The sequence below is a fragment of the Triticum aestivum genome, chromosome 7A (assembly GCF_018294505.1).
Source record: "Triticum aestivum cultivar Chinese Spring chromosome 7A, IWGSC CS RefSeq v2.1, whole genome shotgun sequence".
NCBI classification, from domain to species: domain Eukaryota; kingdom Viridiplantae; phylum Streptophyta; class Magnoliopsida; order Poales; family Poaceae; genus Triticum; species Triticum aestivum.
In genome coordinates this window covers 684,427,038-684,454,826 of record NC_057812.1, presented here as the reverse complement: position 1 = coordinate 684,454,826, position 27,789 = coordinate 684,427,038, and the positions used below count along the sequence as shown (strand labels likewise).

Below are 27,789 nucleotides of genomic sequence, written 5' to 3'. Positions count from 1 at the left end.
TTATCTACCACACACAAAAAAATCAGAATTTTTAGTATTTATTTTGGTTTTTTCATCAGGAGGGTGCAGATAGATCCTTCTTCATTGCACGTATATATAAATATCACACACAAGGGGGAAAAAAAGTTAGACGCACGTGGCGCTCGGCGCGGAGCACCCCATCACTCCTCCCTCGGGGCGCGTGCGCGCCACATGACGCGAACAACCGTCACATGATGCAACGCAGCCCAAACCCAAACCCTTCCCCTCCCCGCGAAAAAATCCCCCGCCCTCGCATCCCAGCCGTCCATCCGTCCCGTGCGCCTCGGGGCAGATAAATACCTCGGCCCGAGCGAACCAAACCCAGAGCCCCACCCGAACCCAAGCCCTCCTCTCCTCTCCGGCGGCCGTCGCTTTCCCCTCGGACCCCTCCCCTCCGCTCGCGCCCGCCCGCCAGCCCGCCTGACGCTGCCGGTTCTCCACGTCTCGCCCCCGCCTACGCGCTCAGGTGAGTTCTTGGCCCTTATCCTCCTCCCGCCTCCTTCTCCTTCTTGGTTTCGTCTCTCGTGCCTCTGGTTAGCGGGTTCTTTGGAGGAAGCGAGATTGTGCCCTTCTCCGCCGTCGTGGCCGTGCTTGCTGCGCCGCCGTCGTGAGATTGGGCCGCTCCGCCGTAGGGATGGCGGCTAGGCGATAATAGGGGGTTTAAATCTGTCTGTGCGGGGAAGGTTTGCTGCGAGACTTCTTGCTTTCTGAAGATGTTTGCTAAGATGCGTATCAGTCGATGAAAATTCCCAGTCTTTCCGGGAAAAAGACGGTTGAATTTTACGACTCTGTGGCATGTCGACATGGATTGTGGCAAGACCAGATATATTATTATCAACAAGAAAAGTCTGAGATTGTTGTGCTGGCTCACTGAAGCGGAACTAATTGTAGTTATGCAGAATAACTGAGGCAGAACCAGTTGTACTTATGCAGAACAATTTAAGCAGAATAACTGAGGCACAATTAATTATTATTCTATTGCAGAATAATTGAAACATAATTACTGAATCAGAACTCGATTGTGCACAACATGCTCAAAGAATTTCATTACTTGTTTTTTCTAGTGGCGTGTAAAATGAGTACTAGGGAGATCTTTGATGGGCTCTCGCCATTCAATGCAAGCATGAAACTGTGCAGAGATACTTTATCTTTATTTAAGATTGATGTACTCCTACTCATGATTGGGGAATACTTCAATCAATGTGCAGGTCCTTGTTGAGTGAAGCATCTTCCTTCCTTTTTCTGACATGGGGATGGAGCATCTGATGAGTGTCGTGAATCCGTCATCAGGTTAGCCACCAAAGGTTTCCATCTGCCAATATAGTTTCTGTGCACAGCAAACTGTGACTGACTGACTGTTTGTGCATAGGTTACATCTTACAAAGAGGTCTCGAACGCCGTGGTGATGGGACGATGGAGGAAAAGAAAGAGCTACAGAAGCAGAGGACAGAAAAAATGATGGAAGCCTACCAAAACACAGAAAGCAGGGATGGAGTGATCAGATGTCCAATTCCATGCAAAAGCAGCAGGTGTTTTTTCAATTCTTTGGTCAACTAGATTTTACTACGGTTCACACTCTGCATCTTGTATGTTTCTAAGAAATTACCAAATTTAACTATTTTGAATGCATATTGTTGCCTGAAATCATTTGGATCATCTAGAGTTGTCCCAATCAGGATTTTTCTCATTTGTATTTTAGATGGATATAAACAATATGCAATGATTTTACAGCTAGTACACACTCTGCTCTGATATGACATTTTCATAATTAATTGGGCTTTTAAACATCTGCAAAGTTGATCAGATTTTTCTTTTGAGTTTTGACATTTTGATCTTTATTAAAAGACTCATGATTTTTCTTCTTCTTTATTCAGACCGTACAGGGAGTATGATTTTAAAAGTGCACAAGATCTCTCTGATTTTATGGTGAGCAAGGTTAGTCTCTATCTCTCTCTCTCCTTCTCTGATGTTTGTGAAATGTGCTTGCACTTTCCAGTCATAGGCTATTTCATTTTGGATTGAACTTTCTTTTCATTTTTTATCTTTTGAGCTGTGCTGGAGTAAATTGTTAGCACAGCTAAACAAACAGTCTGACATTTTCTTGTCATTTAACCAAGTCCCTCTTAATAACAGTTGGTTTGACAATCTGCAGGCTTCTCCTCCATACTTCATGGGATCTCCACCAGTTCGTGCAAGCAATCCCCTTGTCAATGACAGGCAGTTCTGTGCTTGGAAAGTACAAAGCGTTGATGAGTCACTCGGCATTCCTATACCAACCAGGGGCTACCGCGTTGGCTACAACAAAAGGGGAGGGGCTGCTACAGAGGATTGAAGCTACATTTATCAGTTTCATGACCTCGCTGTGAAGTTGTAGTTGTAACAAGGGAAAATTGTACATAGGAAGTCATCACCTTCGGAAGCTTCCCGTTTTCGAGGTTCTTTGTGGCATGTCATCGGTAGTTATGTGTATATATCTTTTCGTTCAGTTTTGCGGGCAGCGAGGCTAGTTTTGGCAAAATAAATTTGTCAAACTCTGTTGTTGAGAATTGAGGTTTTTGTTCAGGTTTAATGGAAATGACAGCATTTCTTTAGTTTCTATATAATTGCCATGTTAATCTGTGCTGGATGTGTTATTGGCTGTTATGAGCTACTTTTTCGTCACGATAAACCATCAGCATATCTTTTGACTGTTGGTCAGTACAGCAAGATCAGGATCAGGTTTTGTACTTCTGAGCTCACCTTGTCACTGATACATACATTTCACAGAAGCTTTGTGATACTTCACCTCTCATTTGCTTTTGAACCAACTATTGTAACATTTGCCCCATCTCCTACTGACTCTTCATCCATGGTAATCAACACATACACTGTATTACTTTTGTCTTCTGTAAATATTCTTTGGCCTTGTCTGCCTGTTGAATTGCTGATCTTTTCTCTGATGCCCACCATCAAATTTCAGTGGAACTACCTGCTTGATGTATGAGGCCCCTGGGAAGTTCCTCCTTTCCTTTGCGAGTGAACGAAGCTCTGGTAACCAGTACGCGACATATTCGCCATCAGGATCGTATGTCTTGGCCTACAGAGGAATGTTCACTCATGGTCAGGTTGTTGAAGATATGAGTAGTGCAGATCACCATGCTCTGACATCATCATCTTATGGTTATGGTTATGAGGCGATAAGCTGATGCTCATAAAACCTAGTATAATTTTGCGGTGTTCTTATGTCGCGATGCTCACTTGCTTATTAATATATGCTGATGGTTTATGGTAGCATGATTAACTGAAGTTCATCTGGTAAAAACAAGTATTCAGATATTAGTGGTATTTAGTCTTGCTGCTTACTTGCTTGGGGATGCTGAAGTATCGATCTTCTCGTGGATCATTGCCAACTCCTGTTAATATTTCAGCAAAATTCAGTTGAATGTGTGCATGAGCTCCTAATTATATGCTATCTAGTATGAACTACCAAGATAGTAATGAGACACAAGGAAACACTGACCTGCTCCATATGTCCAATTACCATAATTTGAAGCAGGGTCATAATCCAGAAGGCATGTTTCAAACCATTCAGCTCCCATTCGCCAATCGATGCCCATGTCCCGGACCAAAAAAGAGCAGACAATCTGCATAGAAGATCATTGAACGATTGGCATATGCAAAAAGATGGCCTGCATTAAACTCTAATGCGCAGTCATGCTGATGATCAGCACTATGTCGAAAGTTACCTGCCGGCCACGGTTGGACATGAAACCTGTAGCTAAGAGCTCCTTCATGTTGGCATCAATAAGAGGGTACCTGAAATTCACCATGACCAGATTCAGAACTCAGAAGGTATGGCAAGCAGCAAAAAGATGGAACAACTTGGAGTATGCCGTACCCGGTCCGACCATCTTTCCAAGATTCGAACAATGCCTGATCTTGGCTCCACTTGGACGCCACTTTTCTCGGACCCCCTACAGCATTCACAAAAGGATTATGCTCTTTTGCTGGCCGTGACCTTTTCTCCAGATAAAACATTTGCGCATTATTTTCGTAATAAACTGGGAAAGCAAGAATTCAGAATGATACATTTTCTTACGATGAGAGACAATTGTATCCTTACCCAAGTGGAAAATGGAGTTCCCATATTTTGCTGAAAGGAATCTGAAGTAGTCTCTCCATATCAGCTCAAATAAAACCCTGAAACCATCGCCGTGTCAGGAACGGCATACCAGACAGTGAATCTGAGCATTCCTTACAAGACCTTCAACATGAAATTTAGGCCAGAAATGCACACTGACTAACCAGTATGTGGAATCATTTGCTATTCTCTGCTTCTCGTATCTCTTAACCTGCATTATCACCAAACATTTAGCACAGGAGAGAAGGAGCTGATAATGTCTGCAGAAAAACGTTAAATATCCACCTCTTCGCAAACATAGCGCGGCGAAAGACTGCCCGAAGCAAGCCAAGGGGAGAACTTGGTGGAGTAGTCCGGCCCAAGCATGCCGTTCCTGGTCTCTTTGTACACTTTCACCTGATCATTCTTCCAGAAGTACTCATGGACCCTTCCCAGCGCCGCGCTCTCTCCTCCGACGAAACGCATTCCCTTCTCTGACTACATAGAGGGGCAAACAGTACGAACTGTAACTGAAATTCCAGAATCATGTCCACAAAGGGTACTACAGTGGGGTACTGAAGATCAATAGAATACAGTTAACTGAACCTGCCTTTGTCACACTCAGACCCAATGACTCCAGAGTAGGTATCGAGCCCCACCCTCCGATCTCGTCCAGGCCGGAACCCGGGGCCGGCCCGAGCGAAGGCGGCAGCTTGCCGCAGCTCCGGACCGAGGACTTCGACTCGACCGCCTGCACGGCAGAAGCATCACATTTCACGAACAACAGCCAGCAACAGCCTCACCACAGTTTGCACTTTGCAGAGCAGTCAGGATGAATGGAGAGCTCCTACCTTTCTGAACTGCGTGTACACGTCCGGCAGGTCGCTGACAGGGAACGGGAGATCGTCGATGTGGTACATCGTCGCCCCCCAGACGAGCTGAAGCTTCGGGCTGAGAGGCTTATTACTCCGGCCAGAAGCTCCTCCTTGTCCTTGAGGGACGGCCACCTGCTCCAGGCCTCTGCGCACGAGGCGCTCGACCAGAAGCTCCTCGCTGCAGGTCTCCTTGTGGGCATAGACCTGGAGATCGACCCGGAGATTCAGTATCAAGCTGGAGCAATCAACCGGCTCGGTGGATGTGAGATTTGTGCAGACGGGCTAGCTTACTGTGTGTGCGCTGACGGCCTTGGCGATCGCAGGGAGGATGTCTTCGGGCTTGCCGTGCCGGACGAGCAGGTCGAGGCCGCGCTTCTGGAGATTCTGCTTCAGGTCTCCCAGGCACTCTATCAGGAACTGCGCCCTCAGTGCTGCAACGATCGATCAGTCAGTCGGTCAGTCGGATCAATCGAGCTTCAGTGTCGTCGATGCCGTGGAAATTTGCTGTGGTGTGGTGTGCCTCGCCTCCGGTCTTGGGGAAGCCGAAGCGGTGGGTGGCGCCGGCGAGGACGCGGGGGTCGACGCAGTAGACGGGGAGGACGGCGCCGGAGGCCGCCCACGCGCGCGCCAGCGCCTCGTTGTCGAGCACCCGGAGGTCGCTCCTGAACCACACGACGGCCACGCCGCCACCTCCCCTCCGAAGGCCCGTCGAGGTGTGCCTCCGGAATGCCTCGTCGGCCGCCGCGGCGGTCTCCTCGGCGCCCAGGGACGGCACCGCCGCCGCCAGCACGGCGCGCGGGGGGCGGAACGAGCTGGAGGTTGAGGCGGCGTCGGCCATGGAGAGGAGGGCGCGCAGGCTGGCGGTCGGCTGTCGCGGGAGGAGGAGGAGGGATTGCGCGGCGGCGGGAGGGAAGGAGGAGGCGGAGGAGGAGAGGAGGTGGTGGTGGTGGTGAAGCATTTTTCTGGACTGGGAGGTGAGGTTTTTGAGAGTTGAGGGGGGTGGGTGGAAGATGGAGGCGGGAGGAAGGTGGAGGGAAGAGCGGGGAGGGGTGCCACGTGGGGGGACGTGAGTGGTGCTACGTGGATGGATTTGAGCCTGGGGATATGGGTGATGGATAATGTGGGCCGGAGCACAGAGAGTTTATGAGGGTGGGCCCGGAAGGCAGCGTGTTGCTGTCATCATTTTCTTAGGGATTTAAATTTCGAAAATACAAGAACACAAAGGTGAACATGCCGCAAAAATGGTGAACGTTCCACTCACATGTGAAGTTCTTTTTGGGAAGGGGGGTACACTCACATGTGAAGTTTCGCGAGGTAACAACATCTGTTGTATTCTTGGCGAAGAAAACAAAAATGAGCCTCTAAATTGATTCAAGCATGGTTTATTTTATAGCGCTGATTTTATCTTTTTGCTCGGAATATCACATATGTCATTTCCTTGCAAGACTTGCGAGTATGAAGTTCAGATTTTTTTTTCATTTTTTTTAGTATTATTTGCCCATTTTTTGGGTTGCATCCAGGTTCCAAAAATCCACGTCCATGGACACTTCCCCTCAATGCGACGTGTGGAGAACATATCTAGCATTTTTTCTAGAAACACCAAATACCACCATAGGCCACCGGAAACTGGAGTCCAAGAACTTCGACATGACATTACGCCTTCAATGAGGCACACGTTTCTATTGCTTGGGGAGTACTCCCTCTGTAAACTAATATAAAAGCGTTTAGATTACTGCTTTAGTGATCTAAACGCTCTTATATTAGTTTACGGAGGGAGTAGTTGGTATTTCTGAGCACAATCAAATCGTTCTCAAACATACATTGAGAAAATGAATAAATCAACACAGCATGTGGTTAACCATGTGCTACGGAAATTGAATAAATCTTCCATTTTGTGTATCTGGTAATAAAAACTAGCTCATGGTATCTCCGGAACACACTAAATATAAACATACAAATACTTGACAAGCGAGCTGTTTTTGGTGCAACACAATAATGTTGTTGAGGTGGGAGGCAAAGTGAGCACTGGAGGAAACATGAATGAAACAAGTGCTCACCCAAAAACAAAAAAAAAACATTCACAAGGGCAAGAAATGCATTCACAAGGAAGTGACTTCCCTGTCCTACACAAGTCTGTTGTAATGACAGACAGCAAGAACGGTGAGCAAAACTATACCTCTGATAAGAACAGCTTCTCAAACAGTCTTATTTCCACCTTTAATGGCTCGGCAACCCAGTGCACAACACCCTGAACGAACCGCGAAATAAGTCAGCATCTCTTTATGGCTTCCCTCAACTCACTAACTATAGAATTTTCAGATTTGAATGTAAGGATTTAAGTGACCAGTTACCTTAGGTTTAGAGGTCTTTGAGGGGTCATACTCAGCTCGAATCTCAACAATCTCATCTGGATTATCGCCATGAATAACCTCTGTGCATTTTATCGGGAACGCATACCTAGCAATTAAATTGACAAGTACCATACTGTAAATTTGTGCCGATACAGAGTAGGTGAACTATGAATAGTAAAGTAAATCCAGATCAACTTTCTCCACAAAAGAACAGTAGTTCTGAATCACTTACCTTAGCAGGGCGGATTTACCAGGAGCTAGCCCATAATAGTCTTTCGAGTCCTCGAGGCGAAAATCAGTTTTTTCAATGTAGACAATTCTTGAGAACGGAACCTGTCAAAAGATAGCGAATAATAAATTACGAAGCATGAACATAAGGTAAAACGTATAAAGCACCAAAGATAAAGTGAACTTATAATATTTCCGTTACTGCATTCTCCAAACAGAATTTTAAACAAAGTTGTGCCGTAGCAACAAAACCTATTCTTCGCATCATATACTGAACAAGAGAGGCACCTTGTAGTAGGACGAAGCTTCATCAGCTGGAGCATCAGGCCACTTCTTTCCATCAAGGTCTATGACTTCTCCATCTTCCAAGTTTGTTATTACAACCTAATTTAGCAAAAGGAGGCACCATGAATATGTTAGGGACTTCTAAAGGCTGAAGACACGGAGTGATTTGCAGCAGGAACCAGATGCCATACCTTTAGAGGATGCAGAACAACCATGGCTCGAGAAGCTGTTTTGTTAAGTTCTTCTCTGATGTGATATTCAAGACGTTCGAAAGGAATTAAGCTATTGTCACTGGACATAAAGAATACCAAGGGCAATCAGTAGCAGAAACAGAGATTTTGCGATTGTGCGCCTGGCACAAAGCACAGTTCATGAAAAGCCATTTGTTAAATATCATTTGTTCATTTACCTTCTTGTTATCCCCATTCCACGGATAAATGAATTAATTGCAGCTGCTGACACTCCCCGTCGCCGCAGTCCTGCCAGTGTTAACAAACGAGGATCATCCCACCCATCTACCCACTTCTCTGTCACAAGCCGATTCAACTGCAACAGAACAAGGACAATGAATATCCATAAATATAGATCAAACAGGGTGGTAAGGCTGGTTTCTCAATTATTAACATACCTCTCTTTTAGACATAACATTATGTGATATGTTCAGCCTTGAATACTCCCAAACATATGGCGGCGCCGCAAGGCCTCCGGACGCGAATCCGCCGGGCGCGCTGCCGTCCGGCGCACGTTGGCCGCCAGTCGCGAGGCCGACCCCATCACCTCCGCCGGAGATCTCAGAAGATAACACCGGGGATGATGAGATCCGGGTCATGGCGGATCAGTGGGTGGTTCGTTTCTCGGATCCGAGCTGCGGGTGGATCGAGGGACGGCTACAGCACTCTCCGTCATCGCGCTGGACGTCACTTCGTGATATGGATAACGACATCCTTGCCGGCGATTACCTGACGGCGGACGTTCAGATCGAGGTAGGGATGCGTTTTCTTTTAGTTGACTTCGATGTCCATGTGTTGTCAGTTTTGCAGGAGGTTCACACAGAGAAGATCGAAATGATCGATTTGACGGCGACGCCTGAGACGATGCGGGAGGCGTCCGCGGCCATTGCACAGGTAATCCACCTTCCGAGCGACCGGGACGACCGGGGCGACGCAACCACCCGGCCGACGAGCGCCGGGAACATGCACTCGGGGGTGGTGGATCGGGTCGGCGGCCGGTTTTGGGTGCTGGCCGGAGCCGACGAGGATGATGCGGACGGTGACGGTGGCGAGCCGGACGCTTCTCCACCAACGCCGACCCCATCTGACCTAGTCTGCGAGTTCTTCCAAGCGGGCTATGATGAGGACGAGGTGGCCTCGACGGTGGATAGAGTGCTGCCAGTTGAAGATCCGGCAAGGGTGGGGCTTCATGCGGGAGAGAAGAAAGAGATGGTCCGGCGAGTGGTTCACCGTCGAACGGCGGCGACGGCGGTCCGACCATGGAAGGGTCCCCTTCCAAAGGTTAGTCTACCGAACCTGACTCTTTTCGATATGATTCATCCGGACTCTTGGATTCAAGTGAAACGGAAGAAGAGGCCTGTCCGTTCTGGCAGTGTGCCGGCGGCGGCCATGGTGAGATCGCCGGCGAGTCGGTTGATCTCGATCTCGAAACAGCGGGCGACGCGTTTGAACGCTCTCCTGGGCTGTGCGCTCGAGGGCCTTCCTGACGGGCCGGTTCTGAGTGAGCCGGGCTCTGTTTTGGGTGGGCCTGAGGTAACCGGGAATGAAGCCCAGGTTAACTTGGACAGTTTTAGAGGGCAGATCGCTACACCCCCATGCACGATCGACGGGTCGACAGAGGTTCCTCGTTCGAGGCGGCCTAGGGTTCTGCTGCCCAGGCTGCGCTCCTGCTTCTCTGATCGTGGGGCGGGGCGCGCTCGTCGGGTGCCCGCGCTTCGTTGTATGGCGGGCGGAGGCCCTCCCCTGGCCAAGGCCGGCGCTCAGGCCGGCGTCCCGGGCAGCGTGGGGCGCGGAGGCTTGCCTCAGCCTGCGGGAGGCGGCCGGGGCGGAGAGGCGGCCTCTATTGCCGCGGGTCGGGGCCGCTCGGGTCTGCGCGCGGCCGCTCCTCCGGCCTCAAACCAGGTGGCCCAGGGGCCAACTGGCGCCCGACAAACTCTGCACGGCGGCCAGCCCAGGCCAGGCGCGGTCGGCCGCGGAGCTGTGCCGGCGGGTAGACCCCCGCCTCCTATCGCTGGTCGGGGCGGACTTAGGCCACCGGCACCTTTCCCTACAGCGACTGCGGGCCAGGGTCATCGGCCACCTGCTCCAGCGCCGGCTGGACAGCCGCGTCCTCAGGCGATGCAGGCCGGGGCCCGACCGCCGATGTTCGTGCCTCGGCAGTCGCACAATCCGACGGCACCGACTTTGGAGCAGGCGCAGCTGCAGATGGCTCCGGTGAGGGGGGGTGACTCGTCGGTGCCCCGTGCTCAATGGGGTGATGATGGTATCGATGCGTATGGTGACGGACAGCACCGGGGATCCTCGTCCACAGGTGGTGGGCGGGGGCATGCTTGGCAAGGTGATGGCTCGACCGAGAGACCTTTCCTGGGGCCTACGGGAGGTTTCGTCGAAGGGCCGGCCGGACCAGCTCATAGGAACCGTGGTGGCTTTCGTGGTAACCGTGGTGGACGGGGCGGCCGAGGTGGTCGCTATCGCCCAAGGCAGCAGCATGTTGTCGTCGATCAGACACCGATTGGTGTAAATTCCGATGATACTGAGTTGACTTGCCAGGCTATGGAGGTCGTTACAGCGTTGGCGGAGGCGGTTCCTACTAATAATGGCGAAGTTGAGGTAATGTCAGTGGAGGGATCTGAAAAAGCTGAGCTGGACAGGGCGGCAAAATATGCGCGAAAAAAAGAAAGAATGTTATGCTATCGCTGTGGCAACAAAGGCCACTTCATTGCTGAGTGTGTGGCGGTCTTATGCGATACGTGTGGTAAGCCGGACCATGAGTCAGGGGCTTGTCCACTTTTGAGGGAGCAGCTACCAAAGCTGATGATGTATGGTGTGTTCTGTTCAGAGCTCACGTTTTTCGAGTCTCTGATGGAGCAGGAGGTCTCGGATGAGGTGCGCGGTGGGACGCCTGGAATAGTAAAAGTGACTAGAGGTGAAGTCTCTGAGGCCCAAATTGTGCAGCGGCTCCGGGAGCTGGCACCGGGGGACTTCCTATGGGAGTTAGTCAGTCTTGAGCCAAACTCGTTCAGGGTGGAGTTTCCATCGGTGGAGGATCTACAGAGGTTATTGAGTTTCGGGATGTGTAAGGTGCCAGGTACGGAGGGCATTCTGGAGTTCCACGAGTGGAAATTGAGTGAGCCTCAGGGTACACCACTTACCCAGGCCTGGTTGCGGTTTTTGGGGGTACCACACAGGCCCTTGCAGGATGCCAGGGTTGTTGCTAGTATGGCTGTTTTGGTGGGAAAGCCCGAGCGAGTAGATATGGCTTTCACCAGAGCTCAGGGAGTGGCTCGCATCCTAGTCAGTATCCTGGACATTGAGTATGTTCCGGACGTGGTGAAGTGGGCTTATCGCGGTCAGGTGTATAACCTTCAAATTGAGTTTGAGGATGACAGTCTGTTTGCCGACACACCTGCTTCAGTGGACGTTGATATGCACGAGGGGGATGATGACAGGGGGCGCAAGGAGCTTCCGGTAGATGATCCTGGTCCAGAGGCCAAGGGACCGGGGTCTCGGGTCAAGACCACCGGCGGGGATACGGCACCTCCTTCTTCGGTGCCGACGACCACTCTGAGGTTTGGTACCTTTGAGCCAGCTTCGGCACCCCCGAGACTATGGAGTGAGCGGGTGGAGTTTTCTGAGGTTTTCGAGCATTCCTTACCTGCGTTGGACCTTGAGGGTCCGAGAGTGGAGGTTTCTGGACTGGAGGAAGGTCCGGAGATAGAGATCTCGCCTACCTTGGATAATGTTGGCACGTCTGAGGTGCAGGTAGTGACTACGAGCTTGGAGGGGGGTCGCAGGCAGGAGCCTTCGATCCCTTATCACCTGATGGCTGCGATCAGGGTTCCTGAGAGGGACGAGTCCTTGTCGGTTGGCCGGCTGACTGCTACTTCTTCTGCTGGGCGGGTGGGTGCTTGTCTGGGGCAGGTGGCCCCGGCAACGCCTACTGCGCTGGCGCTGGCCGGCTCTGAGGGAGGATGTCTGGGGCAGGAGGCCCCACACTCTTCCCCTTCGGCTTCGACGGAGGCGGCTTCGACTGCCGTGATTGGAGGGGGTCCGGGGAGGGTGATCCCGGGCCATCCCTCATTCTCGGCTGGCGGGATGACGACTCCAACAGCACTGAGGGTCGGGGCGGAAGGAGTGCTTGGACAGGTGGTCCCGGTACCTTCTACCCCTGGCCCCCTGACTGCCGGAGGTGGGAGCCGTCCGGCACTTCCTCTCGTGACTGGTGCCTCTCGGGAGGAGGTTGTTGCATTTGGCGGAATCCCTGATCCGGTCTCCGAGGGGCGGCGGATGAGTTCCCGTCTCCTGGATCATCCGGAGGTTGACGACATGCAGCAGAGGTGCGCTACGAGGGCGGCCAAGCTTCGTGGTATCGAGGCCACTTCCGGTATGTCGGTCAATTTATCCAATTCCATTATGCATTTTTCTACGGATGAGATTATTCATAATGCGACTCAAGTAGGGATTTCGCTAGGGAATAATAATGCTGAAATTTCCAACTCGGTTAATGATCTTTTGGATCTGGAGGCGGATCGCGCATTAGAAACCATTCGAAACCTAGCGGCTGTGCGTCCTATGACTGACGCTGAGATTGGTATGTTGGGAGTAAGAGTGCTAGACACCTTGTGTGCGGACCTTGCACCATCCTGTAATGAGCCAGACGAGGAGGACACCAACGTAGAGGTTGACGTCCTTCAACCAACACTGCCCGGTTATGAGGACCGGATGGTGGACAATGACAAATCTAAACGTAAGTGGAAGCGAAAGGTGTATCCAGCATCCGCGGTACGTAGAAGCGCTAGGATTCGTACGGCAAAAAAATTCCATGATGAATTATGAAAGGAATCTTTTGGAATAGTAGAGGTCTTAAGGACTTGGCTAAAAGAAGGTTTCTTGCTGAGGCATCTTTGGAGCACAGATTAGATTTCATTGCTCTCTCCGAAACTGGAAGAGACAATTTTTCACCGCAGTTTCTTTCTTCTCTTGCGGGTGGTGTTGATTTCGACTGGCATTGCCTACCGCCACATGGACGATCGGGAGGCATCTTGTTGGGAGTGAGATGTGATTCCCTTGAGGTCAGGAGTGTGGTAATGGGTGACTTTGCGGTTAAGTTTCGGGTTAGGTCAAAGGTTGATGGGTTCGACTGGGCTTTGGTGGCGGTGTATGGAGCTGCACAGCCCGAATTTAAACCGGAGTTTCTGGCGGATCTTGTTCGAATTTGTGGGTCCGAACAGCTTCCAATGTTGGTCGGGGGTGATTTCAATATCATTCGGAGGAAAGAGGAGAAGAATAACGATAACTTTGACGGGAGATGGTCCTTTATGTTCAATACTATTATTGAGAGTTTGGACCTGAGGGAGATTGAACTTTCTGGTAGAAAGTTTACTTGGGCTAATGCGTTGCCAAACCCGACTTATGAAAAGCTAGACCGAGTTCTCGCCAGCGTGGAGTGGGAACAGAAGTTCCCTCTGGTGACGGTACAAGCTTTAACGCGGGAAATTTCAGATCACACACCACTGTTTGTCGCCTCCGGGGAGTCCAACTATGTGGGAAACAAAAACACCTTCTCTTTCGAAATGGCCTGGTTCGAACGAGAAGGGTTCTTAGACCTCGTTGCCAGGGAATGGGCTAAGGGGGTCGGGGGTATGACGGCGGTCGAGCGTTGGCAGAATAAAATAAGACATCTAAGAAGCTTTTTACGGGGGTGGGCTAAGCACCTAAGTGGGGTGTATAAGATTGAGAAGGATAGACTCCTTTCTCTTATACAGGCCCTCGACACTAAAGCCGAATCTATGATTCTGCTGCCTGCTGAGATCCAGGTTAAACATGAGGCTGAAAAGAGGCTGAAAGAACTTCTCCGTGAGGAAGAGTTGAAGTGGGCGTTGCGAGCCAAGGTCCACAAAGTGGTTCAAGGGGACGCTAATACTCAATTCTTTCACCTCATTGCTAATGGAAAGCACCGTAAGAAACGTATCTTCCAACTTGAGCAGGATGAGGGTACTATTGTTGGGCAAGATAATCTAAAAACTTACATCACCGAGTATTATAGGCAGTTATTTGGACCACCAGAGGTTAATTGTGTAACTTTGGATGAGTCTCGAACTGAGGATGTTCCTCAACTGTCGGCTGTCGAAAATGATATCTTGCTAGCCCCATTTACGGAGAAGGAAGTGTTCGATGCGATTGCACAGATGGAAAACAACAAGGCTCCCGGTCCGGATGGGTTTCCGGCGGAGTTTTATAAAAGGTGTTGGCACATTATTAAGGGGGATCTGTTACCTATGTTTCACGATCTTTTCTCTGGACAGCTTCAACTATTTCAGTTGAATTTTGGAACTATCACATTGCTTCCTAAGAAAACGGAGGCTGTGCGAATTGAGCAATTCAGGCCAATTTGCCTTCTTAACGTTAGTTTCAAAATCTTCACCAAGGTCGGGACAAACAGGCTCTCACAGATTGCGCTTTCTGTGGTACAGCAATCCCAAACTGCTTTCATGCCGGACAGAAACATCCTCGAAGGGGTAGTTGTCCTTCATGAAACGCTCCATGAAATTCACTCTAAAAAATTAGATGGGGTAATTTTTAAGGTGGATTTTGAGAAGGCGTATGACAAGGTCAAGTGGCCGTTCCTTCAACAGGCATTGCGTATGAAAGGTTTTGATGAGGCTTGGCGCCATCAGGTTGAATCTTTTACGCAAAAAGGGAGTGTGGGTATTAAAGTCAATGATGATATCGGTCATTACTTCCAGACTCATAAGGGCCTCAGGCAAGGCGACCCAATGTCCCCCGTTCTGTTTAACATCGTGGTGGATATGTTAGCAATATTGATCGGAAGGGCTAAAGACCATGGTCAAGTGGGTGGTTTAGTACCTCATCTGGTGGATGGAGGTGTATCCATTCTTCAATACGCTGATGATACAATTATATTCATGGAGCATGACTTGGCCAAGGCGAGAAATATGAAGTTGTTGTTATGCCTCTTTGAACAATTATCGGGGTTAAAGATTAATTTTCATAAGAGCGAATTGTTCTGCTTTGGTAGGGCTAAAGACGAACATGACTCTTATAGGCAACTGTTTGGGTGCGAGTTGGGAAGTCTGCCCTTTTCCTACCTTGGCATTCCGATTCATCATCGTAGGCTAACAAACAGAGAGTGGAAGTGTATCGAGGATCGATTTGAAAAGAAACTGAGCTGCTGGAAGGGTAAGCTCATGTCATATGGAGGCCGATTAGTTTTGATAAACTCGGTACTCACGAGTATGCCTATGTTGCTCTTATCGTTCTTTGAAGTTCCAGTGGGAGTGAGGAAAAGACTGGACTTCTATCGATCACGATTCTTTTGGCAGGGTGATGAGCTTAAAAGAAAATACCGGCTTGCTAAGTGGGATATCATCTGTCGACCCAAAGACCAAGGCGGGCTTGGCATTGAGAATCTTGAGGTTAAGAACAGATGCCTTCTTAGTAAGTGGTTGTGGAAGCTCGCTAGCGGTTCGGAAGCTATGTGGGCGCAAATCATTCGCAGCAAGTATCTCCAGACTAGGACTTTGTCCCAGGTAACAGTTAGGCCGATGGATTCGCCTTTCTGGAAAGGGCTCATGAAAGTCAAGCAATTAATGTTCAATAGGACAAAAGTTGTCATTGGCAATGGGGCAACTACACGTTTCTGGGAGGACGCTTGGCTGGGCGACTCACCTCTGGCCATTCAGTATCCGTCTTTATATCGTATTGCTCAACGACGTGAGGTACTCGTGGCAACGGTATTTCAATCTATCCCCCTTAATATTCAGTTTAGACGGTCATTAGCGGGTAATCGTTGGGAGGTTTGGCTCCAGTTAGTTAGGAGACTAATGGAGGTTCAACTTTCTGACCAACCGGATAAATTACGCTGGAAGTTGACTACGTCTGGGGTATTTACAGTCAGGTCTATGTATACTGATGTTATTAATACAAGCTCCATTCCAACGTCCAAGAGTGTCTGGGATGTCAAAGTACCTTTGAAAATAAAAGTGTTTATGTGGTTTGTTCATAAACAAGTTATTCTAACAAAGGACAACTTAATAAAGCGTAATTGGACAGGACCTACTAGGTGTAGTTTCTGTGATCGAGATGAGACAATTGAACATCTCTTTTTTGATTGCCCGCTGGCCAAGGTTCTCTGGCAGACGGTCCACATTGCTTTTAATATAACTCCACCGAATACTGTTAATGCTTTATTTGGGAATTGGCTATATGGGTTTGACTCTACAATAGCAAGACATATTCGGGTTGGAGTCTGCGCTTTATTATGGACCATCTGGCTGTGCAGAAATGATTTGGTTTTTAACAGATCATCACGAATTCATTTTTTGAAGGTTATCTTCCGAGCTACGGCGCTGATCCGTTCATGGTCATTACTCACTCCGATGGAGGCCAGGGAGCATTTGGCTACTGGATCTACCCGGTGGGAGATGGTTGCTCGGGATATCTTCAACCGGTTTGGATGGCGGTCATGTAATAGGATAGGCAATTAGTTTCCCTATCTATATAGCCAGCCGGTTGTGGCTCCTTTATTGGCTAGTTAGTGTTTCTAGCCTTCTGCGCTCTGTGTGGGCTGCTTTTTATTGTTTTCAGTTAGAGACTTTGGAATTTTGTACGCACTTTTTGTTGCTTCTTAAATAAGATGGCTGTATGCATCACTCCTGATGCAGAGGCCGGGGCGTTCCCCTTTTCCAAAAAAAAAAAAAACAAGTACCCAGTAGTACGACGGACGTCGTATGTCAAACTCAAGCGTGCACAGCTAATGAATAACCACACTCAGTTAGTCGTGTTATAGTTTAAACAAGCCAAAGCTATTTTGAAAAGGGAAAATTACCGAATGAGTAATGTTTTCAAGTGAATCCACCATGCAATGGGCATAATCGTAGCTTGGATATATACACCATTTGTCACCAGCATGTGGATGGGGGGTGAACTATATGGCATAAAGGATTAGTTATGTATTGATAAGATATGGCCATTCAATTCACAAAACGAGTTTTGCAACTTACTTTTATTCTGTATGCAATCAAGTCGTACATGTTTCTGGTATCATTCTGCATGTCCTGCTTCATTCGCAGAGTTGCTGCGCCCTCAGCAATTAACCCACGCCGCATGTCTTCAAATAACTTTAGTGACTCCTCAATAGGTCTATCCCTCCATGGACTATCCAAGTTATTTTCCCTGCCTTCCTTGATCTGTTCTGCAGTCTGGAAATCATATACCAGTCAGCATTTGCACATCTTATTTCTCAAGGATTCGATATGCATGCTCATTTCCTCCTTTTAAATTTTTGTACCATGATAAAGAAAGGAGGAGAGAAAGAACCTGGTGATCTACATAGGCCAGCCCTTTCCGTATTAACTCAACTGCGTGCTCATACAAAGCTTGAAAATAATCACCTGTATATGTAACTTTATAGGGCTCCCATCCCAGCCAATGAACTATCTCCTGGATATGGTCTATATATTCCATCTTTCCAGCTTCAGGGTTTGTGTCATCAAACCTGTTTTTCAGATAGACAGCAGTTCATTTTGTCATGAATGAGAATGCGGAAGAACTAAAGCAGCAAGAATTCTATGTAAGCACTTTCAGACCAAGCAAAAATAATCAGAACTCCAGATCGAATATGGAAATATATAATTAAATAGATGCAGTATATAATGTAAGAGAAGAAACATAAATTGAAGCAGTATTCGGTCAGGACAGACCCAACTAAAATAAGTAGTCGGTTCAAAATCAGTAAACATAGCCAGGAAAGGATAGCATGGCAAGCAGGAAAAGATTGTTCCAAATGAAAAGAAAAAACAAATGTTATTACCGAAGGTAACAATAGCCATTCCGCTCTTCAGCCAGTCCAAAATCAATAAACATAGCCTGCATCAAATGAAGAATGTAAGCATACTATTCCACTTTCCATGGAAGTGGTATATATGGAAATGCTTTTCATGAAGATTATAAAAACCTTGGCATGACCGATATGAAGATATCCATTAGGTTCTGGAGGGAAACGAGTCGACACTTTTCCACCAGTTGCCATAAGATGTTTCTCTAAAATCTCCTTTGTGTTATGTGCCCTCCATATGTTCCCATTGCTGAAGAATATTTCTGTATGAACCTAGCTCGTGCAAAGAAATCAAAACCACTTAAGTTCATGCATTCTTTACAAGTGACAACCAACAGAACAGCCAATGATAGCGCTTAGAAGAACAATACTAACATATGGGGATATCAGAGAACAGTACTTGCAGAATTTATATGCATAACAATAACAGACATTTAATTGATTTAACTCAACAGTTCATGATACCTTGTTGTTTTCTGCCTGCTCAGGAAAATGCGAGTATGGATTCAGGTCCTCAGATGGTGGGGCAACAGTAGCTACTGCAACCTTTTTCTCCTGGATTTCAAAGAAAGCACAGGTAGCTAATTAATAATTAAATCGCCCTACTTTATTAAACCCAAAGGCTCTACTTCAGCGCACCAACCTCAGGTTTTGCTGGTTTTCCTTTCTTTGTTTTTACTGGTTTTACATTGTCAGCTTCCGTCTTTGGACCCAATATCTCTGCAAGCCTTTTCTCGATCTCCTCCTGTATGAGCAAAATATGAAGAGGTTAAACTGAAGTTAATACAACCCAAATAAGCAAGTGCTTTATCTATAGCACTGTTTTGCACCTTTGTCGCCTTAGCATCACCCCAGGGGTGTCTCTTCCTAACCTGTCCGCATAGGTTACCAACTGGAAGAAGGATAACACAGGATGAAGGATCAGTTCCCTCAAGTAACAAATCAAAAAAATGTGTAATACAAAGGTGAATTGGAAGACAACCATTTATATGATAACGCTGCTCCAATATAGCTTCCATATTTTCATGTAGAACCTTGGTGACAGTTGAATGAATCTCTTCAATTGAAACAACCACGCCTGCAGTTACACATTGCACTCCAATCAATAAGGCGGCCAATTGAAAGAATTGACTGAATATGCTGCTTCAGAGAAAGGTGTTCCTTTCATATCTGATCATCAAAATGCAAACTTGTCCTATATTATTGTAGCATCCAAACAACCACATTATCGAGTCACCATCATAGACTTTCTTAGGGTATGTAGACTGAAAGGTGTGTGAGTTCATACAGAGAATGTTGCCACATCGAAAGGCCGAAGCCAATCTTTATTAAGATAGGAAGAGAGATTTTACAAAGCGGCGATGGCCACCCAGATTACAGCAAGGCCATAAACTGCAGGCCGCAGCGCACTACCCAGGAGGGCCATCCAGGGACAGCCCTCCCCAACTATAGCCCTGACCGGGTTTAACTCTCCCGGCGACTAAAGAGCAGCTGCCATGGCCAAGCAGCAGAATGGCTGCCACATCATTAAGCAAATATGTGAATTACATCTACTCCAGATATTTATTATATAATATTAACAGTACTAGTTAAACTAATAAGCACCTCCTAAACATTGGTGCCTAATCAAGCACTCATCCATCAACGTAAGCACGAAGACTATCCTACGTTGCAAGTAAAAAAATGGTTTATCTTTCTGAACATCTCTCTAAGCACTTGCACTGTACATGATCTTAGTGTCCTGTCCGTGAATGTGACATGCATTAGTTAAAATTGTTAGAAGCGTATATATTGTTGTTGCGCACAACATACCTACACCACAGGCTTCTTCAAACTTCCCAGTATCCAAAGGATCAGGACCAACATTAGTAAGAAATGACAGAGCAGCGTCTAGCTGTGCAGGGTTCTTTATCTGAAAAATAGTGACATAATGAAATACTTCAGATTAACAAAACTAAGACAAATGAGCTCTGAAACAAAGTGTCCATTCTTCATGCGCACTCCCGAAAATGTAAAAAGAAGAATGAAAAAGGTGGCAGATATTACCTTCATGGACACAATATAGTCGATGAGAGCAGGACGATGGACAAGTGCATTGTTTGGGTATTTAGTGGCAACCTATTTCATCCACGAGCAAGTGCATCCTCATAAGTCACACATCAAAAATCTCAACTGTATAAAGTAGAGAAAAAATTAATAAAAATACTTACGGCATACAGGAGATTCCCTACTAACTTGTCACAACAAGTGATACCAACCTGTTCATAGGCAAATCCAGTTAAAAGGGGAAACATTTTCTTTTTATCGAAAGGGGTTTCCCCCCACCCCACTTTTTATTAAAAACGGGGCATAGCACAGACCCAGACTGTTAACAGCATCCGGGTTCACAAGAAGCAGCAAACCAGATAGTATTTTACGCAACACCCCACACCACAAACTATAACAGTAGATCTCAATCGCTCCACGCAGGGCAGCTCAAAACTCACACACTCTAGAAGTTCATCAGCGCACACACGGGGGACAGGATGATCCCAGTCACCCCGAATGAGCCTTCAGCACATCCCCGCCCCGGGGCCTTTTTGAGCACGCTCTCAGCCCCCAGCCCAGGCGATCCTGAGTAGCTCGCCTCTTCGTCGGTCCAGGAGTAGGAGGCAGCGTTGGAGCAGCACCGATTGGTCGCCTTTGCATAGGATCTTCCATTGGTGTAGAGATGAGCTGATCCGTCCCAACACCGCCCGGGTACTTGTCCATGATATCCCCTGAAAACACATGTCGTTACGCATAGTCCAAATCCCCCAGATGGAGGCAACACAAGCAATTTTAATCACAGATGTTTTGCTGTTCAGTTTCCAAAAGGAAGATAGTTCAGCCATATCTTTTGGGATATTAATACTAAAAGTATCAGCTACATCAAGCCAAATTTGCTTAGACACTACACAATCAAAGAATAAATGCTGAACAGTTTCATTCTCATTACAAAACAAACAACACAAGTTATCAACCACCCTTCTTTTGCTTAAATTGTCTCTGGTAAGAATTTTGTTATTATTTGTTAACCACAAAAAGACCAAGTATCTGTTGGGAACAACAATTTTCCAGAAGTTTTTCCAAATTGGGGTAGACACCCCTCCCCAGTTTATCATGTTGTAGAAGGATTTAACAGAATAATTCCCAGATGGTTCCAAAAGCCAGACAGGCTGGTCCTCCTCATCAGTTAAGGTCTTAGTAGAGATTACCTGAATCAGGTCATGCCATTTACTCATAAAGCCAGAATCCACACATCTACTGAACGTGAGTTTCAAATTAGTACCATCCCACACCTCAGCTACTACACATTTCTGTTGCTGACAAATTTCATATACCTCCCAAAATTGAGTTTTCAGGGAAGAATCCCCAGCCCAAGTGTCGTCCCAGAAACTGATTTTGTCCCCTTTTCCCAAGTTCCATCTGAAAAAAGGTCTAATACCCTCAAAAGCCCAGGTAACCCCTTTCCAAAAGGGCGACCCTACACCCTGTTTGGCCCAAAGTAAATTGGGTTTATCAGTTCTATATTTATAATCAATTAGTCTCCCCCAATCATTATCATGGTTTATGAAGTATCTTTTTGCCCAAGAGGCTAGCAAGGCCATGTTGAACTCTCTTAAGTTGGGAATCCCCAGACCTCCAAACTCTTTTTTCTGAGCAATCATTCCCCATTTAGCAAGATGATATTTGTGCTCATCTCCCTGGTCACCCCAGAAGAAGTGAGCCATCTGAGATGTAATAGCATTTATAGCTCATTTAGGAAATTTTATCACAGACATCAAGTACATTGGAATGCTAGTGATACATGCTTTAAGTAGTACAAGTTTTGCCTCATAACTGAGTAACCTCCCCTTCCAACCGCAAATCCTTTTGATGATTTTATCTATAATGTATTGTATATCCTCCCTTCTTAGTTTAAGGTAGTGGAGAGGAACCCCCAAATATTTGAGAGGGAAATCTCCCATCTTACAGTAGAAAATTTGGGATAACAATTTAGCCTCATCAGTATTCATATTAATTGGCACTACTTCACACTTATCATAGTTGATTTTCAACCCAGAAAGGTTTCTGAAACAGGCAAGCAACCACTTTAAGTTTTTTACATACTCAGTTTTAGGGTTGAGAAACAATATCGTGTCATCTGCATATTGCAAGCAGATAAGACCACGTGGGATAATATTGGGAACAATCCCAGATATTATATTGTTATTGACCGCCTTCATCGGCATTCGGGAGAATACATCTGCCAACAAATTGAATAGCATAGGGGAACTAGGGTCTCCTTGTTTTAGCCCTTTCCCCCCCCACAAAATAAGGACCTAGAACATCGTTAATTTTAACACAGAAAGAACTTTGTTTAAGAATTGACAAGTTCCACCTAATCCACTTAGGGCCAAAACCTCTGGAAGTTAACATCTCCACTAGGAAATCCCAGTTGACACGATCGTGTGCTTTTTCATAATCTAACTTGAGAACAATCCCAGGCTCTTTAGATTTATGAACTTCATGAATAGCCTCATGGGCAGACACCACACTTTCGAGTATAAATCTACCTCGCACAAAAGCAGACTGGCAGGGGGCCAGCAGCCTATGTCCTATAGGGGAAACCTATTTGTCATGGCTTTGCTGAAAATCTTCACAGAGCAGTTGCTTAAACAAATAGGCCGAAATTTTTTCATATTCTTAGCATCTGGTTCTTTAGGAATGAGAGTGACTATAGAGTAATTTAACCTCTGGATATCCAGAGACCCACTCTCAAAATCCCTCACAAGAGCCATAAAGTCTCCTTTAATAATATCCCAAAAATGTTGGTAAAAAATAAAGGATAAACCATCAGGCCCAGGGGCTCCATTGGCATATGAGCCCATAATAGCTTCCTTAATTTCTTCTTCTGAAAAAGGCCTTTCTAATATCTCATTCTCAGCTATAGTCACTCGTTCCTCTTCAAACCAAAAATGATCATCCAGGTGAATGTTAGGTTTAGGTTCAAACCCAAAAAGGTTTTTATAGAAGTTAGTTGCCACTTCCAGCATATCTTTGGTAGAGTATACAGGTCCATCAGGGCCTTCTAAGATGGACAGCTGATTCTTCCTCCTTCTTTGATTAGCCACATCATGGAAGTATGATGTATTCCTATCTCCCTCTTTGATTTTCCTGTCCCTAGATCTCTGCCACATGGCAGTTTCTTCTTTCCTCCAAATCTCATGAAGCTCTTCCTTGATTTGTTTCATTCTGAGGATATCCTCACTATTAATTCTGTTTTGTTCAGAGAAAATGTCTGAAATATCAAACTCCTGGAGAAGCTCCTTTTTCTTCTTTTTCATAGCAGCCTCAATATTAATGCTCCAACCTTTAACTTGTTTCCTAAAAAGCTTAGTTTTAAACTGCCAGGTCTCAATGGCAGATGTAAAAGGGGAAGGTGTAGCCCATATTTTTTCAACTAGAGCTTGAAAATCAGGCTGCCAATCCACCATTTCTCAAATTTAAAAGGCCTAGCTGGTGTGCACCTACCCCAGAGTCTAACAGGATGGGAGCATGGTCACTCCCAACCCTTGGCAGGGCACACAGAGAAGTAAGAGGGAAATGGCTATCCCAGCTAGTAGCAGAGAAAACTCTGTCAATAGTAGCAAAAATTGGGTTATCTTGGTTATTACTCCAGGTAAAAACCCTATTTGACAGTTTATACTCCATTAACCCCCATTTGTTGATCCAATCATTGAACAGAAAAGCCCAAGAGTTATTGATATTGCCTGAGGTTTTTTCCTTGGCCTCCCTAATTAGATTAAAGTCTCCCCCAAATAAAACTGGATAGCATAAGCCCTCCATGCTCTCATGCAATTCTGCAATAAAATCTACTTTATCCACAGCATATGCTGTCCCATATACTGCCACCAGGTGCCAACAGAAGCCATCATTCTTATTCTTCAAGGTGACACTAATACAATATTTTTCATATTTACATCTAGGACCTCAAAGAAATTAGAATTTGTACCCACAAGGATACCACCAGCAGTGCCCACTGCAAGGAGTATATGCCACTCATAAGCAGTGGAACCAGCTAAAGTGTTAAGGAAGGCGTATGACAAAGTCTCTCTCTTAATTTCCTGAAAACCTAAAAAATCAGGTTTATATTTACTAACCAAATCAGACAGGCACTGGAGTTTACCTTTTTGCCCTAAACCTCTAATATTCCAAAAGACACCAATCATGGTATTTTAAAGGGGTGTGTCAGACTAAAAAGTCCACCTCTTACTGCATTCCCAGAGTCAAAAACAGCATCAGCAGTGCCCCCTAACGTGTTTTTGTCTGGAATGCTACTGACAGGAGTACAAACTTCATTTTCCCCATAGATGTCAGTGTCTAAATTGTCAGGCAAAGATATCTCAGGGTTTTTAGAAGCAAAAACTAAACACCTTTCAGTTTCACCTCTAATCAAGTCATCAATGATCTGATCTTTTTCACTATCAGTATCCCCAATTTTTATGTTCACAACAGAAGCATAAGCTCCTAAACTAGATGTAGATTCAGAAGTAAAAGACTTACTTTTGAAAGTGTTGGGGACCTCCAGGTTCTTTTTCATTTTGTAGGCAGCAACCTTCTCCATGATATTTTGTCTGTTGTGAGTTCTGGTACTTGGCCTTGTAGCAATCACTGGGCCCCACTTGTTTTTGTTAGCAGGTTGCTCATTGGGAAGGGGCAGTTTTTCCACCAGGGCCATAAGTTTCAGGCCATCGACCACAGAAGCATCCAAAGTGCCCATCTCCTCTTCAGAATCAGCAGCCTCGCTAGTAGTGTCAGAATCAACATCATCTAACTCTTTCAGTAACTCTGAGCAGTACTTTTTCTGGATGGACATCGAGGGAGTTACACAACACTCCTGGACTGCAGAGGGAGCAGATCTGTCACGACCCCAGCGCTGGGAACACTTAAGACCTTGATAGCATCAGAGAAAGGTATCACAGAGCAATCGTTTTGTACTTGTGGTGTTTCATCTGTCACTTTGTCCACTTTCATAGGAGAAATGCAAGCTTCAGCCAAGATAGCAGGATGGAAGGAAGCACTGCCCTCATCGTTCTTCTGTTTCCCAACTGGAGATTTCACTTTGTTAGTCCTATTGGCCAGGTCCAGGTCATCGATAGGTTCTTCACCATCGTCAAGGATATCCCTGTCAGTTTCCTCATCTTCAAAATCCTTGTTATCCTCATCCACAGTTATATCAGTTGGACCATTGTCATCATTGGGACCATCAGCACCAATTTGCTCGAACCCTTCCACAGTGAAAGACAGAATGTACAACTTCTTCCTCATTTCCATGATTCGCTCAAAGGGAATTTTTGTTGGGTTTCTACAAGCGATCTTAATCCTCACTTTCTCATAGAAACTTTTCATCAGACCATTCCATTCCAGGTCCACCAGGATCCCAAAGCATGAAGCAATCTGTGATAGAACTTTCCACGTGCACCATTTAGAAGACAGGCCTTCTACAATCACCGAAGCTTCAGTCAGTTCATTGAAAGGGTCGATCGCCCCAGTCCACTTCTCCACAGACACTGAAACTCCATCAATGGGCAGCTCAAAGGCTGGAAACTCAATTAGCTCATCTACATCCTTCCAGGGGGGAAACCTGACCAGAAACTTTTTATCTGCTAGTTGTCTGACTTGCCAGGACCAGTTCTTGTTCTTGCAAAAGATGCCCGACAGGTTCTTGATTAGATCTGCCCTGTTGATCTCACCTTTCATCACCCAGACCTCTCCACAATTCCTGAAGTTGAGCCAGTTTGCCTCACGTCCCACTGGTGCATCGATATGGTAGAACCCCAACCCCAGGGCCGAGCTTCCAAAGAAAGTGGCCACTGGATGGGGTTGAGCCCAGGCAGCGCAATTGTTCACGTTGTGGCCTTCCAGTCCGCAGATGAAGTAGATCTTTTTCTGAATGCAGTTACCCACGTAATGACCAGGGCCGCCACAATTGAAACATACCATGTCTTTGTACCGCTCGTCGAGGATCTGGACAAGCGGGGCAGGTGGAGCCGGCGGCGGAGGCGCTACCAGAGCTTGTTGGGGAGGGGCAGCGCCTTTGGGGGGAGGGGCAACGGGATTGGGACGCGCCCCACCGGTCCCTTGACGACGAGCTGGGTTCTTCTGCGGGGGTGGAGCATGTTGCTTCTGCACTCCGCTTGGCGCACCCTTGTTCGCCATGGCAACCACCTGAGCAAAGGATTTGGAACCACCTCCAATCCCTTCTCTGACGATCTTGAGTTGTATTGGTGGAGGATCAAAGAGCCGGAGATTCTTGATCAAGAACAAATCGGACGGGGAGAAACAACCAGCACGAACTAAATCCTTCCTGAGCCATCCCAGGGTGGATGCAGCTCGACTTGGGGGACGAGGATGGGGGTGGCGGCGGGGAGGGGAGGGAATGGACCAAAGCTGTCCGAAAACCCTAGATATAGCCTCATCCGCGTCTCCCTAAGCAGAATGCGTAAACTCCAAAGGCGTTTTCACCCGTCTGCACTTGATTGGTGGAAGCGACGTGACAATAGGGCTCATGCCACTCCGCAGGGCCAGACCTGTTTGAATTACAGGAAAAAATTCCCCCAACTTCGGTGGCCCTTGCGTCACCGCTGGCGAGAGCCCCTGTTTCTCTGAGCACAAGCTCCGCCCAGCAGTCGCCTGTCTTTCAATTCGATGAATCACAGCAGTCGTCTAGTTCCCAGGGATACAAATCCCCTCGCGTGACCTTGAACGAGCGCCAGAAGGAACCTCACCGCGGTCACCAAACCACGGCGGCTCGAGGGCGTCGTGGCACGGAGGGGGGTTGGTGCGGCCCCCGCTCCTCACCGTAGTCCTCAATCTCTCGGTGGCAGCACGCCCAGGATGCATTCCCATCGGAGCGCCCGTCGTTGATTGCTTGATTTCGCCTCTGCCCGTGCCCAAATCATGAACTCCGCCGGCGGCGAGTGCGGAAATGGGGGCATCCTTGTTCTCTCCTCCAGTGTGGCCTCTTCGAAGATGCACCGCGCCAGCTTCCTCTGCTCCAATTCTGCCCTCTTCTGACAGATCTCCGCGACCTTCACAGCTGCAGATCTCGCCACCGGCTCGGTTGCCGTCGCCACCGCCTGGTCCGCCGCCTTCCACTCCTGCACGCACCGGATCCACTCGAAGGTGGCATCCCGAATCCTGGTTGCGCGCTCCCTCCACCCCGCCGCTCGAGTCACCATGAGCACTGCTTGCGGTATCGGAGAGATTAGCCACAGAACCTCGGGGAATCTCTCGTAGGTGGCGGGGGAAAGTGGCTGGGGTAGGGGAGGTGTGGGTGCGGTCGGCGTCCGCGCCTCCCGGCAACGCGGAGGCATGCTGCGGTGCCGGATTTGCGGGGGCGGCGGCGGCTATGGCGGGCGGGAGGTGCAGCATCGCGAGAGCGAGGGCGAGAGACATGCGAGGGTCCTAAGGGGAAACATTGTATGCTTTGAAGAGATAAATGGCACTGATTTAACTTGCAGCAATAGTTTTACCTCGGCTATGATGGCGGCTAGGTTGGCGGTGACCTTGCTGTTGACAAGCGCGTTCTCCGCCGTGCGCTGGTCGAGGCCGAGCGCCAGCAGCTTCTCCAGCTGCAGGGTCGGGGCCTTATATCCCTTGCCACCGGCGCCCATGACGCAGGGCAGGTCCAGAGCGGGAGGGGCGGGACGAAGCTAGGACCCGGGGCGCTTAATGTGAGAACATTAAAGTAATAGTCAGCTTGTTTCAGCAGATGGCATAAGCATAGTATATAGCTCCGATGAGCAATAGAAATACTAGGATAACAATCGGCTTCACT

At 47.5% G+C, this 27,789-nt stretch overlaps 3 protein-coding genes across 3 annotated transcripts; 1 reads left to right on the top strand and 2 right to left on the bottom strand.

The window, feature by feature from the left end:
- The first annotated feature begins 333 nt into the window (after nt 1-333).
- On the top strand, nt 334-2,617 carry LOC123149309 (uncharacterized). The gene is made up of 5 exons (XM_044568940.1): nt 334-487; nt 1,230-1,311; nt 1,391-1,550; nt 1,896-1,956; nt 2,174-2,617. Exons 2-5 carry the CDS (start codon nt 1,269-1,271, stop codon nt 2,351-2,353), a joined length of 444 nt encoding a protein of 147 aa, XP_044424875.1. The 5' UTR covers nt 334-487; nt 1,230-1,268; the 3' UTR covers nt 2,354-2,617.
- An 83-nt stretch (nt 2,618-2,700) lies between these two features.
- Nucleotides 2,701-5,979, bottom strand: LOC123149308 (cryptochrome DASH, chloroplastic/mitochondrial). Its single transcript, XM_044568939.1, has 12 exons — nt 5,521-5,979; nt 5,287-5,426; nt 4,972-5,199; nt 4,731-4,871; nt 4,427-4,618; nt 4,306-4,352; nt 4,124-4,200; nt 3,899-3,974; nt 3,747-3,816; nt 3,521-3,644; nt 3,364-3,413; nt 2,701-3,097 (listed from the first exon to the last, which is right to left on the bottom strand). Exons 1-12 carry the CDS (start codon nt 5,951-5,953, stop codon nt 2,894-2,896), a joined length of 1,782 nt encoding a protein of 593 aa, XP_044424874.1. The 5' UTR covers nt 5,954-5,979; the 3' UTR covers nt 2,701-2,893.
- Nucleotides 5,980-7,165: 1,186 nt separating this feature from the next.
- LOC123153730 (glutamine--tRNA ligase) lies at nt 7,166-27,625 on the bottom strand. The gene is made up of 21 exons (XM_044572705.1): nt 27,485-27,625; nt 20,156-20,203; nt 19,992-20,063; nt 19,758-19,857; nt 18,928-19,023; nt 18,776-18,837; nt 18,589-18,690; nt 18,411-18,500; nt 18,066-18,218; nt 17,922-17,977; nt 17,429-17,606; nt 17,113-17,310; nt 16,938-17,036; nt 16,804-16,862; nt 8,488-8,563; nt 8,269-8,405; nt 8,051-8,150; nt 7,863-7,958; nt 7,579-7,679; nt 7,347-7,452; nt 7,166-7,243 (listed from the first exon to the last, which is right to left on the bottom strand). Exons 1-21 carry the CDS (start codon nt 27,623-27,625, stop codon nt 7,166-7,168), a joined length of 2,148 nt encoding a protein of 715 aa, XP_044428640.1.
- Nucleotides 27,626-27,789: the final 164 nt, after the last annotated feature.